Consider the following 12,804-nt stretch of genomic DNA (forward strand, 5'->3'; position numbering starts at 1 on the left):
CTGTCTCCTCTTCATTCATGGTATAAACAGTTTTTTCTGCCTGTTTTACCTATGGCACCTGTTTATGGCACATATGAGAGAGCCTGTTTTGAATGTTTTTGTCACAGTTCTTCAGATTTCTACAGGTAAAAAGGCTTATTTAAACTAAACTTCCAGCTTTATCTATATATTTTGCTGTCATTGTTAACTCACCCATGGCTGAGCTCTCCCCACAGCATCCAGACCCACACTGAGCTCTGAGCAGGGAAACTTCTCTCTCCAGCATCTCCACCCTGGTGGCAAGCTGCTGGATTGTGGTTGTTGCAGGACAACCACATGCAGCTTTTGGGATGTTGATGCGGTGAGTGAATGTTACCTGAAGAACAATTACAGTTTGATAAAGAAGTGCAAATTGGCACTTAAAGGCGTTGATTAAGCAATTTAGAGGAATGAATTCAACAGTTATGGGGCAAAGCACATTTGGTTAATTTTAAAGTGACACTTAACCCAAATCTTTCAAGTATGTAGTTTTGCCTGCCAGTGAGAGGCCATACTCAGTTCACACCACAAAAAACTCAAAAGATTGGGTACTTTTGTTTCGGTTTTAAGTGAAATATCACTTTAATTAATTACAATTACAAATTACAACATGTCACCATAAATATCAGTATGTAAATAGCTATGTGTGATGAAACAGGTGCTGTCCGTTGGAACAGTTTCTGTGCCGCGTGAGACAGTCCGCCTGCATCAGAACAAAAAGAAAATACTGTTAAAAACACCTACCTGGCTGTCAGCATCCAGCGTCTGCTCAGTGTATTCTGTTGGTCCAGTTGGATCCATTGGACCCTCTACAGAAGGGCCGGACCCCAACTCAGCACGAGAACCTTTGAATTAAAAAGAAGAGAGTCTTAAAAACCTCTAAACACAGCATGTTTGCGTGTCTCCATGACAACACCAGGTTCCTCTAGGACAGCAGATAAGATGGCAGTGAGTTTAAACCCAAACACTCCATCAATCAGAAGACCTCACCTGGGTCAGGTGGTGCGGAGGCGTCGAGGTCGACAGAGCACAGAGACTCCAAGGGTACATTGATGTTGTAGACGTGGTTAAAGACCACGGGTTGCTCCCGCAGGGTCTGGTTGGCTGAGGAAGCGGAGGGGGGCTGATTCCCCCCTGGGGTCTGTCTCCTCACTCTGGTGGTACGAACCAGCTTGTTGTCTCCTGATGGAGCAGCGTGAGTGGCGCCCTGCAGAGAGAGACAACGTGAAACAAAAAAACACTGCACGTGCTTTGGACTCAGGGGTTCCCAGCTGTTTTCGTCCTTTGTACTTTGTGTTTACAGAATGATGGAGTGAAGACGAAGGAAAGAGCCATGGGGACACGAAATGAGGTGACACTAATAAACTGTATATGAAGGATTTTCTTCACTGGCTGCAACACAAGCAAAACAGCTTTCACAGTGAGAAGTAAGGTCACCAGCAAAAAATGTGTTGACAGTTCAGCATTTTCAGATGGTACTTTCTTTATGTCTGGCAACAATGTGGAGAGAATTTCTAACATAAAAGCAAGTAACCCTTCAAAGGAAAACAATGATTATTAGAGGATATGCTCACAGGGATCGTGTGAGTACTGTATTTATGGCATCTTGTTCTTTGTAGATGTGTTAAATGTGAAGAGATGTACATGGAAATGTAGTAAGAACACCACTCTGCATTTTAAGAGTTTGGATGGTGTGTGTCATTTTTTTGACTTTCCAAATCCATAGCACAATAGTGAAAGTATAAGCAGTGGATTAGTAGCTTCGTACCTACAGTGAAAACCAAGCCCTGAACTAACTACATTAGCTTGTAAAGTTAAAAAAAAAAAAAAGAAAAAAAAAGCCATGCTCACAACTACATTCACTGTGTAATACTCCCTCCCCGTGTGGATGCTGGGTCTTGGTGTTATTAGAGTTTAGCAGCGTTAGCAGCTATGTCCTGCTCCTGTTCCACTCCAGCAACCACAGTCAATGTTACCCAATCCAGGGCTACATTTGCCAAACACAGTCCTCATCCTGTTCGCCCTTTCTCTTGGAACTTTAACAGTGAAACATGCTGTTCGGAAATGAGAACAAGTGTGTAAGCTAAGCAGCCAAATCACTTAATGTCGGACCCAAAATAAGTGAGTTTGATCCTACGTTTTAGGACTAACTAGCTCTACACTGTGAGCACCACTGCTTCTTTATTTCCATGTCTTCGTGGCTCATCAGCTGGTGAAGGCGGTGACTTTTTGACTAGAACATGCAGATTTAGCACAACATCATGTATGTAGCCATTAAGTGTACAATTAAGACCCTTTTACAAGAATCTCTTTAAAAGAAGACCACCGGAGACTTTAAAACAGCATTTCCAACCAACTCACGGAGCTACCGTTAGCTTAAAGGTATACTATGCAGGATTTTCCTAAAAAACAATGTATAGACTCATACAAAAGTAATTCCTCTTAATCATCACTTATCACCCACTAGCAGTGTGCGGCCAACATATGTTAATAGTCACTGTCTTGGAAATAAGAAGCCAGTCTGAGTTCTTCATGTACGTATGCAAGAATGGAAAGCTTGATGGATGTAGCAACAGTGACTCTGGGGGCCAGGCTGAGTGTGCTCCTACTTGGTGCCATAATATTTAAGAAGATCTACTTTGTAGGAGAAATATAGAAGAAGACAATCACATAAAATATTGAAAAGATGCAGAAAACAAGCAGGCTAGTCTAAATCATCTCGTCTCTTAGATACTCAAACTGGCCAGGACAGAATTTGAGCAGATTTGTGCCCAGAGTCAAGTGATTAACATGGCTGCCAAAAATAGTATATTGGAAATAAATAATGAATGTGGAAAAAAAAAAGCCCTGGGCAGCTCAACTCCGTAAGAGATGGCTGTTTTGTTGGAACAAATTTTACCTGTAGTGCTAGAAACAGAGCCAAAGCCAGGATCCAGCTTGTTGTGGGCACAGTGGCCCTGAGATGCTGCCGTGCCAGTGGCATGCTGGGAAGAAACCTCACCAGTGCTGTCCACTCACACCTGTGGAGGAGTGAGAAAAAGTAAAAAAAAGTGGGAGAAGAGAACAACAAAGAGATGTGAAGCATTGGTATATATAAGTTTCAGGGAAAAAAGCAGTCAGTGATGTTGCCTGTGTCGCTTAAAAATGTGTTTTCAAAGAACATACTGTAGCTGTTCCAGCGCAGCTACAGTGCCAACATGGAAACAAATCTGTTCATGTGTGTCTTCGGGGGTGTGTGTGTGTGTGTTTCTGTGCACTTGTGGGGAGTCCCTCTACTGTCAGCTTATCCTCTGTAAATGATAAATAAATGCTTTTGATCTGATGTAAAATAATTGGCTTTAGAAGGAAAAAAGAAACTCTACCCGGGATTGTGGAAGTGGCTAAGAACCTTTCAATGTATTTCACTGCGCAATACCAAATGTTTGATCTTTCCACTTGGGAGGAATACAGAAATATTGCTCAGGGAGAGAATTGATAGATGGATTTCAGTAGAGACATGGTTTGAGTGATGCCGCTGTAATCCTCTCTCCACTGAGTGGGGAAGAGAGAACGGGGACACGCTGAAATAAAAGCTGCACGGAGGAAAAACTGATGTGGATCCTACGAGCTGACAGTCACATATCAGCACAGGCGAGATAGATAGTGCAGAGCTGAAGTTTGCTTTAAATGCGGCTATTTGAATGTACTGAGTTTTGTCACTATCAGATGAATCAAACATCTCACTCAAACCGCAAAGATGCTTTATCGCGCAAAATATGGGAACAGCTGGTTATACAAGACTGGGAAAGCAATTTTATCGGCGGTATGTGTGTGTTCATGTGTCCTGGCAGCAATTTTGAGCACAACTCCCTCGAGTTTTAGCATGTTCATGTCCGTCCATGTGTGGGCAGAAGAGGAGTTGAAAGAAAACATCGCACAGATGAGCCTGTGTAGTCTGCATTCAAGAGGCGCTTTTATCCCAACAATGCATCTCATGTTGGTGAAGCAGGCTATTGCTCTCAGCTGGTGCCTTTTGCGGGAGCCAGATGGAAGTCTTCTTATCACACCTAACTAGCTTCTTTTTTTTATCATTTAAGGTGGAAATGTTGAAACATCAGCATATTTGCACATAAATGAGAAACAGAGAATCTCAGCGTGTGTGAGCCATGTATCCCTTTTTTCGGGGGGAAAAATGTGTTGTTGTTTTTAAATTGATGCATATGCAATGTCCCAGACTTCCCGCTCTTCACTTTCAAGATCTTTTCTGCTAACCTGAGTACATTTTCCATTTCAAGACAGTCAAACAATTTCTGCATACCTGTACATGCGTGCGAGTTTTTGTATGTGTGTGGAGAACAGAAATGCTCATATGAAGCACATTGACATACAGTATGTTATAAAGGACCCACAGGGGAAAGATATCTGGTCATATGTTACAATCTGCAGCATGCCTCGCTTCAGACAGTACCGCTAATGCTTTTAAAAATGGCTTTGGCCTTGCTGGAATCGACTCTCAATGCCACCCGCTCTACACCGAAGAGATGGAAAATGTTCTACTTTGAAACCTCCCCTCAAGCATGCAGCTGCTGTCTGACACGACACACGCCGTTTAACTGGTGAATTCGCCAAACAAATGAGAAGCGTGCAGATGATGAAGGAGCGAGAAAAGCCAACTGGAACCGTCTTGTTCACAGCCATTAGCTAAAGCAGTGTCCCCTCGGCTAGCTTCAGTAGATGGCTCACATGCATGCTTACAAGACGTGATGATGATAAATGGCACTACATGGATGTTTCATTCACTTCCTGTAACAAGGATGATAGAAAACAGCTCTCAAGATCAACCGTTGCCATAATAATGTGTTAATACTCGAGTCTGATTAATGAATATGTGAGGCTAATAAAATCCAATGACAGTATATCAGATATATGAGAAGTCTCCTTTAAATTTTTCAGAAATTACAAACCTGTAAAGCCATACCTCCTTGATTATCGGACAATACATACACTGATACTGATTTGTCAGGTGCTTCCTGTTTTAGCTTTCTTCTGTTCTGATTTTACATTTTGTGTTTTATTGATGTTTTAATGGCTAATCTAATGGCTGCTCTTGCTGTGGCACATCTGATGAAACTGAGCCTTTTTGCAAACACCAGCACATTAATACTAATACATAAGTCAGGCTCTATTCTATACAAGTTTCTTTAACTTCTCTTCTACAACAAAGAGACAGACATAGATGTATCATCAGGTACAAGTGTCATGCAGCTGTTTTATCTCACCACAGACAAGAGAGCTAAAGGTCTTGCGTCTGCATTCATGGTGTCTTCCTTTAAGGCATACTGCTTTTAAACATGGACCAAAAATAGACCCGTGCATTCATATAACTATACATAGTTTGCACTGGCAGCGATAAAAGTTTGAAAGAGGTTCAAAGTCACAGGATTATACTTTAGTCATTGGGTCATGGTTCAGGCTGATGCCCACAAGCATTTCCACGCACAACGAGAGGAGGTTTTTCATGGAGGCTCAATTAAGGACAGACCCACTCATTCAGAGTGAAGAGAATCAACATGCTTGAGGCACTAAAAACTGGCTTAATTTACTCACTTTATTTTCAGAAAAGAGAACACACGCACATGGCCGACACAAAACCAAGCCCACTGACACATATGCCTTCAAACCTACAGTCATCTTGCATACACAGTCATATCCACATGTATGCATAAGGAAACGCAGGCCAGCACATGCACACGAGCAGGAAAGCACACTGTGCCATGTATCAAGTGTTTCTATCGTTTCATTTTAATAACAGCAGACCTGCTTTGATTGTAAACACATCTGTCAGCAGGCAGCCTCTAAATCTTAAGGTGCTTTCTAAAGCTGTAAGTAGAAAAAAAAAACAAAAACAAAACTTTGTGAAGTAACCTAGCTGTGAATGTGCACGTGCGTGTGTGTTTGTGTGTGTGTTCACATTTCACAAGTTATTCACAGATAATTACATGCACATAGAAAAACATACATTGGATGACTGCGAAACAATGCTGTCACTTTATGGATTACCTGGTGATTTTCTTGAGAGAAACTGGATGAGTTCACCCCCTGTGGGGCTGGAATGAAACTGCCTGTTCCAATTATAATAAAAACCATCAGGGGCACTTTATGTAAAGGAAAAAAGGTAAAACATTCAGCTCACACAAAAGCGGCCACTCGGCAAAATGTCCTAACTGTAAAATGAATCACAAAAACCAGCACACTTAAAAGTTTGATGTTGAAAAAATTACTTTGATCTTGTCTGTCGAACTTTTTTCATCTTCGTTAGATTAAATTTCTCTCTGAGGTGAGCTTTTGATTTTTTTTCTTTGTCCTGATTCTTTGACAATATCTCTCTCTTTTATCCACAAAGGTTTATGGGCAGGCGAGTCGATATGAAAATAGAATTTACTTTAAAAACTCACAGTGTAATTACCCTGAGATACTAATCCAATCTTTGTCATGTGGATACCTCAAAAAGAGTCTTTTTATCACACATTGTAGATACAGATGTGGCGCTGGATATGGGAGAGCAAGCGCTAAATGACTAATAACTGTCTCCGCTTTATGTATACAGAAGGTGTAATAAAGCGAAACATATAAACAATATAAAAAATGACTTGATATACGTTCTGATGATATTTGCAGTCTCTAAATAAAAATGAGTTGCTATCCTTTATTTAAATGAGGAGCATGCTCAGCCTCTCTACATATCCTGGGTGAACAAAGCCAATGGCAGATATTGAAAGAAACATCTTGAAAGCTATTTGAAAAATAATAATAGTAAACTACTGAGCTTGCTTCCTTTTTCCGAATGCCCCCAGAGTCAAAAAACATTTACAGACTATTACCATTACGCTGGTGTCTCATCTTTCACAAATATGCCCCAAAGGCACAAATAAACACTCGTACGTGCATACAAACAATCACACACGCCGTGCCCCCGTGGTATGTATTTGATATATATGCACACAAACAAAAGGGAAAAATAGAGTGAAAAACCAAGCAGAGTTAAAAGTAAGCGGAAGGAAAAAATACATGTTTGATTTTTTTTTTTTTTTTAAATTTCTGGGACATTTATATGGGTGATATTGCCACATATGGCTTTCATAGTCAACAACAAAGAAAGGACATAACACAACACAAGTAAAATAAAAAATATGACACCACTTTTTCATCAAAATTAGCACGTATATGCAGGCTTTTTAAATGTGGGTAAACGCGCTAAACATACACAATTGACTCCTTTCTCAGTGCTAGCACACAAATTTGCCTTCCTTATTTTTTTTTTTCGGGTGTGTGACCTTCGACATCATGACATCTCTGATGAGATGATGATGAGATGGAAACAAGTTGACTATTCTGTCTGAGATCAAGCTATTTACACACCAACATCTGGACCTTCAATACACATCATCATCGCACCAGGAAAGGGGCGAAAATTAGTGTGTCCTGCCGATTGCTGAGCTGATAAATACTCATGACTGCTGCGGAGTCATTTCACCTGGGGAATCAACCCTTTCCCTCTGAAGACGGAAGCCAGATGTTAGTGGGGTTTTTGTCCAGTGTGAAAGAGGCTTCACTGATTTATGAACCAATTCTAGTCACTCATGTATGGCTGCCTAACTATCCTTTCCTCGCCTTGCTCCTAATCCTTTATTCCTGGACTTGTACTGCCAACCGAATCTGCTGCTAGCTAGCCTTGATTTGTTTTTAGCCAAACAGCTACCTTCTGGCACTCCAAGAGAGGTTTTCCCTGGGGTTCAATCCTTCCAAGACCCTGTGATACCAACTGTGTCAGTTGTAGTCTGCCACTTAACAGACTGACCTTTTAGATCTAACACAATGCCCTGTGAAAATTGGACCTCAAGGAGGATGTCTGTTCACTCTAAGATGAGCTAAGTAAGAAGGATATTGTCTTGCCCAGATTGGTGGACACAGCCTCTGCCCAGGCGTAAGCAGCGTAGCACAGTGCAGTGTGCTCTTTAGACTATAACTCATTGTGCAAAATCCAATGCCATAAATAGCCGTTTCTGTTATGAACCAGTGAAGCATCCCTTTTTTAAATGGACCTGTTTGGCATTTTGGTAACTCACCATGAACTCTTGCTGCACTGGAGTGCTGGGACGGCAGAGTAGGAAGGGTGTCAGAAACAATCAGGCAGTGTGATGCAAATTTCTCTTTCGGGATTACTGGGATTTGTGGTTGCAAACACCAGGTCAAAAGCTCACACTACAAAGGGTTTTATGCAGCTTTGTGGCTCTATCAAGCAATGCTGATGGCTAAGAACAGATCCCGATTTAAAGGCATGCTTATCCTTTTGTGTGGATTATATACTGGCCTATTTGACCTTAATACACACTCTGTAACACTTAATTAGGCATACCTAGTGTACGTGATCGTGGATAAGACCCCATGTTTTTCTCCAGAAAAAAAATAATTCTTTCAAAGCGCTGGGGATGCTCCTTAGGGATTTTGAGGATCAGCTATCTATATGATATTATCACTGATTCCAGCTTTTCAGCCACACTGTTTCACACTCAAAGAGCTCTTATTTCCTTCCATGTGTTTCTCTTTGCTTGATGTTTTTCCTCTGACCTCTCTTTTCACTGTAAAGTCCATAGATCGTATTGTGGCAATAACAGCAATTCCGCATGTCACACATCTTGCTGCATTTAATCTTCAGTCGAGCAGTGAGTGAACCTCTCGACCCTGTCTGCATGCTTCATATATTCACCTGTTGTCACATTATTCACTGTTTAGAGGAGCTGGCAGTTTGAGTTAACAAGCAAGTTTGCCTCGTAAAGTGGTCACTGCCTATGTGTCGCTCAAGCAGGAGCAAAAAGCTAATTTATTTGTTTGATTCTGACAATATACCAATGTGGTAGCATTATGACGGTCACTCGGTAAAATGTGGGGGATATGTTCTGGTTGCAAAGAAGGCTGCATCCTCTACAGGATGTCAAGGCTGGTATTGCAAAAGGTCACTTTATCTCACCTATGAAGCAGGTTTTTTATTGCTTTGTTGGTGACTATTTTCAGCCATGGATTAATAGACATGCAGTGCTGTAGTGCGTTACGGGGTGTGGGATCAACTCATAATGAACTGCAGTTCCCGTGTTTGTCTTAATGAAGGAGCATGATGTTATCCAGCACAGCAATGTGGCTCATTGGTGTGTTTTTCATAGGTTTTGGACAACGATGGAACTCTCTGACACAGAGGATTAAATTACACAAGGATTTGGCCCTAAATGTTTTAGTGTTTACTAAACATATTAAAAATTAGAGCCTGTCACAACACAGAGCACAGAAGAATAGATTCAGACATTACCACCACGGCCTGGCTTAGAAGTGATAGCATATAGCATATTAGCATGCAAAAGTCATGGCTTAGAGGCTCAAAGTTGAATCTGTTTTCTGTGAAAAATGTTGTGGTTAAGTTAATATTCACATTTAGTTTTGGGGGGGAAAGGGATTCACGGCACTGCACAGTTTGTTCTTAGTTTTCATTGTAGGTGTGAAGAGTTGTCTGTCATGATTCCTTCATAGGGAACAACAAAAAAGATGACAGCTTGTTATTACCACAACAGTATGCTGTGAGCGCTAGTCCCTCCCACATCCATAATGATTCCTTCACCATGGATGAGTGAAGGGAGCCATTACTTGTGGGAGTGTATTGTGCTTGCAGCTCTTCAGAAAAAGCCGAGCGGATGGCAAAATTCACAATGGGTCATGACGTTTCCACACCCGTGGGCTTTCTCTCAAAACATGCTGTATGGGCTGCATTTCCATCTTTGGAGGGGGTGCACAAACATGCTTGTTATCTGCATAAAATACACACACACACACACACACACACACACACACACACACACAGAGTTATCCAAATACAGACCACAGTCATTTCAAAGTGTAAATGACTTTGGGAAGTTAACCCTTTGAAAGATGTACAAGATGAAATAAAAGAAGAGTGCGAGTAAAATGATTATAGGGATTTAATAATGAACAAACCAGGCGCACTGACAAGAGGGTTCAAGAGACACAGAAAAGAAATCTGAAGAAGAAGAGGAAACAGCCAAACAAGCCTCTCTCATCCAACCGGCTGCATCATGAAACGAGAAGCTGCCACCGAATGCCTCCCTTCCCACACGCTGCTCATGATCACAGTCTCCCTCTGAATAAATGTGTGTGTGTAGGTGTGTGTATCAGTGTGTTTTAGCAGTTAGGGGACCCACAGGAGATTAACATCCCCGTTGGATTACAGAAGGGATATGCGCCGGAAAGCTTCATTAACTCTCACTGTGTGTGTGTGTGTGTGTGTGTGTGTCCTCTCTTTCCATGGCCACAGGGCATTTTAGACTGTTGCTTCCTCACTAACTGCTTGCTGTCTGCCCTGTAGACATCTCATTCTGTGTATGTGGTCTCTTTCGTCTCTGCAGCCTTCAGGGGGCTCAGTGAGAACAGATAAGTCAGCCTTGGGAGCCAAGAGTCGAGAGATGGACAGTGAAAACATTTATGAAGCAATCGCCTTCTGTAATCCAGCTGCGGTGGTAATCTCTAGTGCCTCCACAGCTGCTGAGACACAGAGACACACAGTCCCTCAGAGAGACACCGTGATCATGAGCAGCCAGTGCGAAGGAAGGCATCAAAAGTGCTGCTTCTGGTTTAAGATGCTGCAGGCTGCACACCGGTCTCAGTCCTGAACTGGTACCAGGAGGCAGGAAACATCCATCTGCTGAAATCTTGTCACACTGCTGTGTCATAACGTGGAGTCAGGAGAGAGGAGAGTGACCAGGTGGACACTTTTTCTGCCTTACTCACGCTTCCTCCTGCTCATGGTTTTATTCACCTCTTTCAGAAAATCACATTTGCTCGTCGCTGGTCCGTCTTCTTGTATTTGCCGCTCTCATTTTTCATTATCTCTAGTTGTCATTTCCATCATCTCCCTTTATCTCTCTGACAGGGTTTTCATTTTCTCTCTTTCTCTGAAGATTTTCTTCATCCCTGAAAGTCTTTTTTGTTCACTCTGCACGGCAAATCTGTTCTTCCAGAGACATGCAGTATAATGACGTATGTGTGGCTAATTCTCAGGCTGAAAGCCACATGCTGTAGAGATGGAGAGACTGAATTTACTCTCTGCTACGTTCATTGCTTGCTTGCTTTGTCTCTCTCACTTTCTCTGGCAGCAGCTCTGCTGTCCCCTCCTTGCTCGCCCTATGGAAGTAAAGCCATAACCTCCATTTGCACAGGTTAATGTGCAGCCACCTCAACATGAACACAAAACCAATACGAGGCTTTCCTGCGTGGGTGATCGCTCACTCTCTCACAGGCCCGTTTCTTGCCTTCCTTTATTCCTTCTCTGTCCCTGCCTCTTTCTCTCTCTCTCTCTCTCTCTCTCTCTCTCTCTCTCTCTCTCTCTCTCTCCACCTTGTAAATTGGACTCTGGCAACATTACGATGCTTTTCTCATTATTCCCATCACTCTGGCCAAATTGCCTTGTCTTTCAGGACCATTGGGCTCTGTTCATTGGCTGCCTGCACAACCAGAGGGCTACACAAGTCTTTTCCTCTGTCCCAGGGTTGTTTCATAGCAAAGATGGGACCAAGAAATGGATTCCATTCTACAGCAAGTAATACAACCTCAGGCCACTTGTACTGCCTGCCCCACACTGTACACTATGACCAATTTATCAAGGAAGATGTAAACAAATGTTCACAGCAGGCACTGGGATAACATGTAGTGAAGAAGTACTAAACAGTAGTCAATCGTCGGAAAGTGTTTCCAATTCCTAGTTAGGGTTAGGAATAAAAGTAAAGTAAAATAAAAATCCTCACATAAGGAGCAAAAACACATTGGTTACTGTGGGATTCTAATGTTACAATACTCTGTATGTACTACATATAGTGTATGTACAGTGGTTCAAGTCTATCACCAATATGTTCTCTGAGGCATTTTTCATTAGCTATTTCATGTAATTGTTTGCAAATATAAATAATAAAATCCTTTCAACAAGTGATTTTTATCTTTAAATGTAGGCAATGATGATGCATTAAATGCAGACATCAACATTACTGTTACTGCTACAAAGGATCTGCTGATTCACGTAAAACTGACATATACTTTCAATCAATAGCAAGTATGTGCAGAGGAGGACCGATAGAAAGCTTCATCACATGGTGCAACGATGGCATCACCTGAAGCTCAACATCAGCAGAAACAATGAGCTTGTGGTGGAGTATGAAGCTAAGTATTCAAAAGCATTATGACGTCACAGTGATTTGTGTAAAATCTGGTAATAATTCTATGATTCTTGATTATGGTCAAAAAAGCCTTTGACCATGAAAATTTAATCAGTTCAACTTTGAGTCCAAGTGAATGTTTGTGCCAAATTTTGAAGAAATTCCCTGAAGGCGTTCCTGAGATATCGCGTTCGTGAGGATGGGATGCACATGAACAGACGGACGGAAAAGAGCACAGGAAACAGATGGACGGACGACAGAGCGTGAGAGGACGGTTAAAAATCCAGACAGTGAAGGTAAATGCTTAAGTCCTTTTGAGTTCACCCAGCTATGAGTCAGGAGGACATGAATGGACTTTTTCTCTCTCACTGTATGCTCCAGCTGAATACCCACTGCCCCTCTATTCTGTCCTGACACAATACATGGCTTTTAGCAAACTCATTTTCCATTTCAGAGCTGCCCGCTAGCCATTTTAGAATGGACGGCAAAAATAAAATAAAAAATATGAATATAAAGGTGGAAAGCGCCGGTAAACTAA

General features: G+C 41.8%; 1 protein-coding gene across 4 annotated transcripts in view; it reads right to left on the minus strand.

Annotated features, from left to right (window-relative positions):
- The window catches only part of tnr (tenascin R (restrictin, janusin)), a 157,396-nt gene that overhangs the window by 60,271 nt on the left and 84,321 nt on the right, over positions 1 to 12,804 (minus strand). For all 4 annotated transcript variants that reach the window (XM_076744812.1, XM_076744810.1, XM_076744811.1 and 1 more), the window contains exons 4-7: positions 2,918 to 3,038; positions 1,009 to 1,225; positions 763 to 863; positions 193 to 355 (exon numbers count right to left, since the gene is read on the minus strand). In XM_076744812.1, the coding sequence (XP_076600927.1) occupies positions 193 to 355; positions 763 to 863; positions 1,009 to 1,225; positions 2,918 to 3,001 (565 nt within the window). In that variant the 5' untranslated portion in view covers positions 3,002 to 3,038. The remainder of the gene's footprint in view (positions 1 to 192; positions 356 to 762; positions 864 to 1,008; positions 1,226 to 2,917; positions 3,039 to 12,804) is intronic.

Source organism: Chaetodon auriga, chromosome 12 (assembly GCF_051107435.1).
Source record: "Chaetodon auriga isolate fChaAug3 chromosome 12, fChaAug3.hap1, whole genome shotgun sequence".
In the NCBI taxonomy this organism is placed as follows: Eukaryota; Metazoa; Chordata; class Actinopteri; order Chaetodontiformes; family Chaetodontidae; genus Chaetodon; species Chaetodon auriga.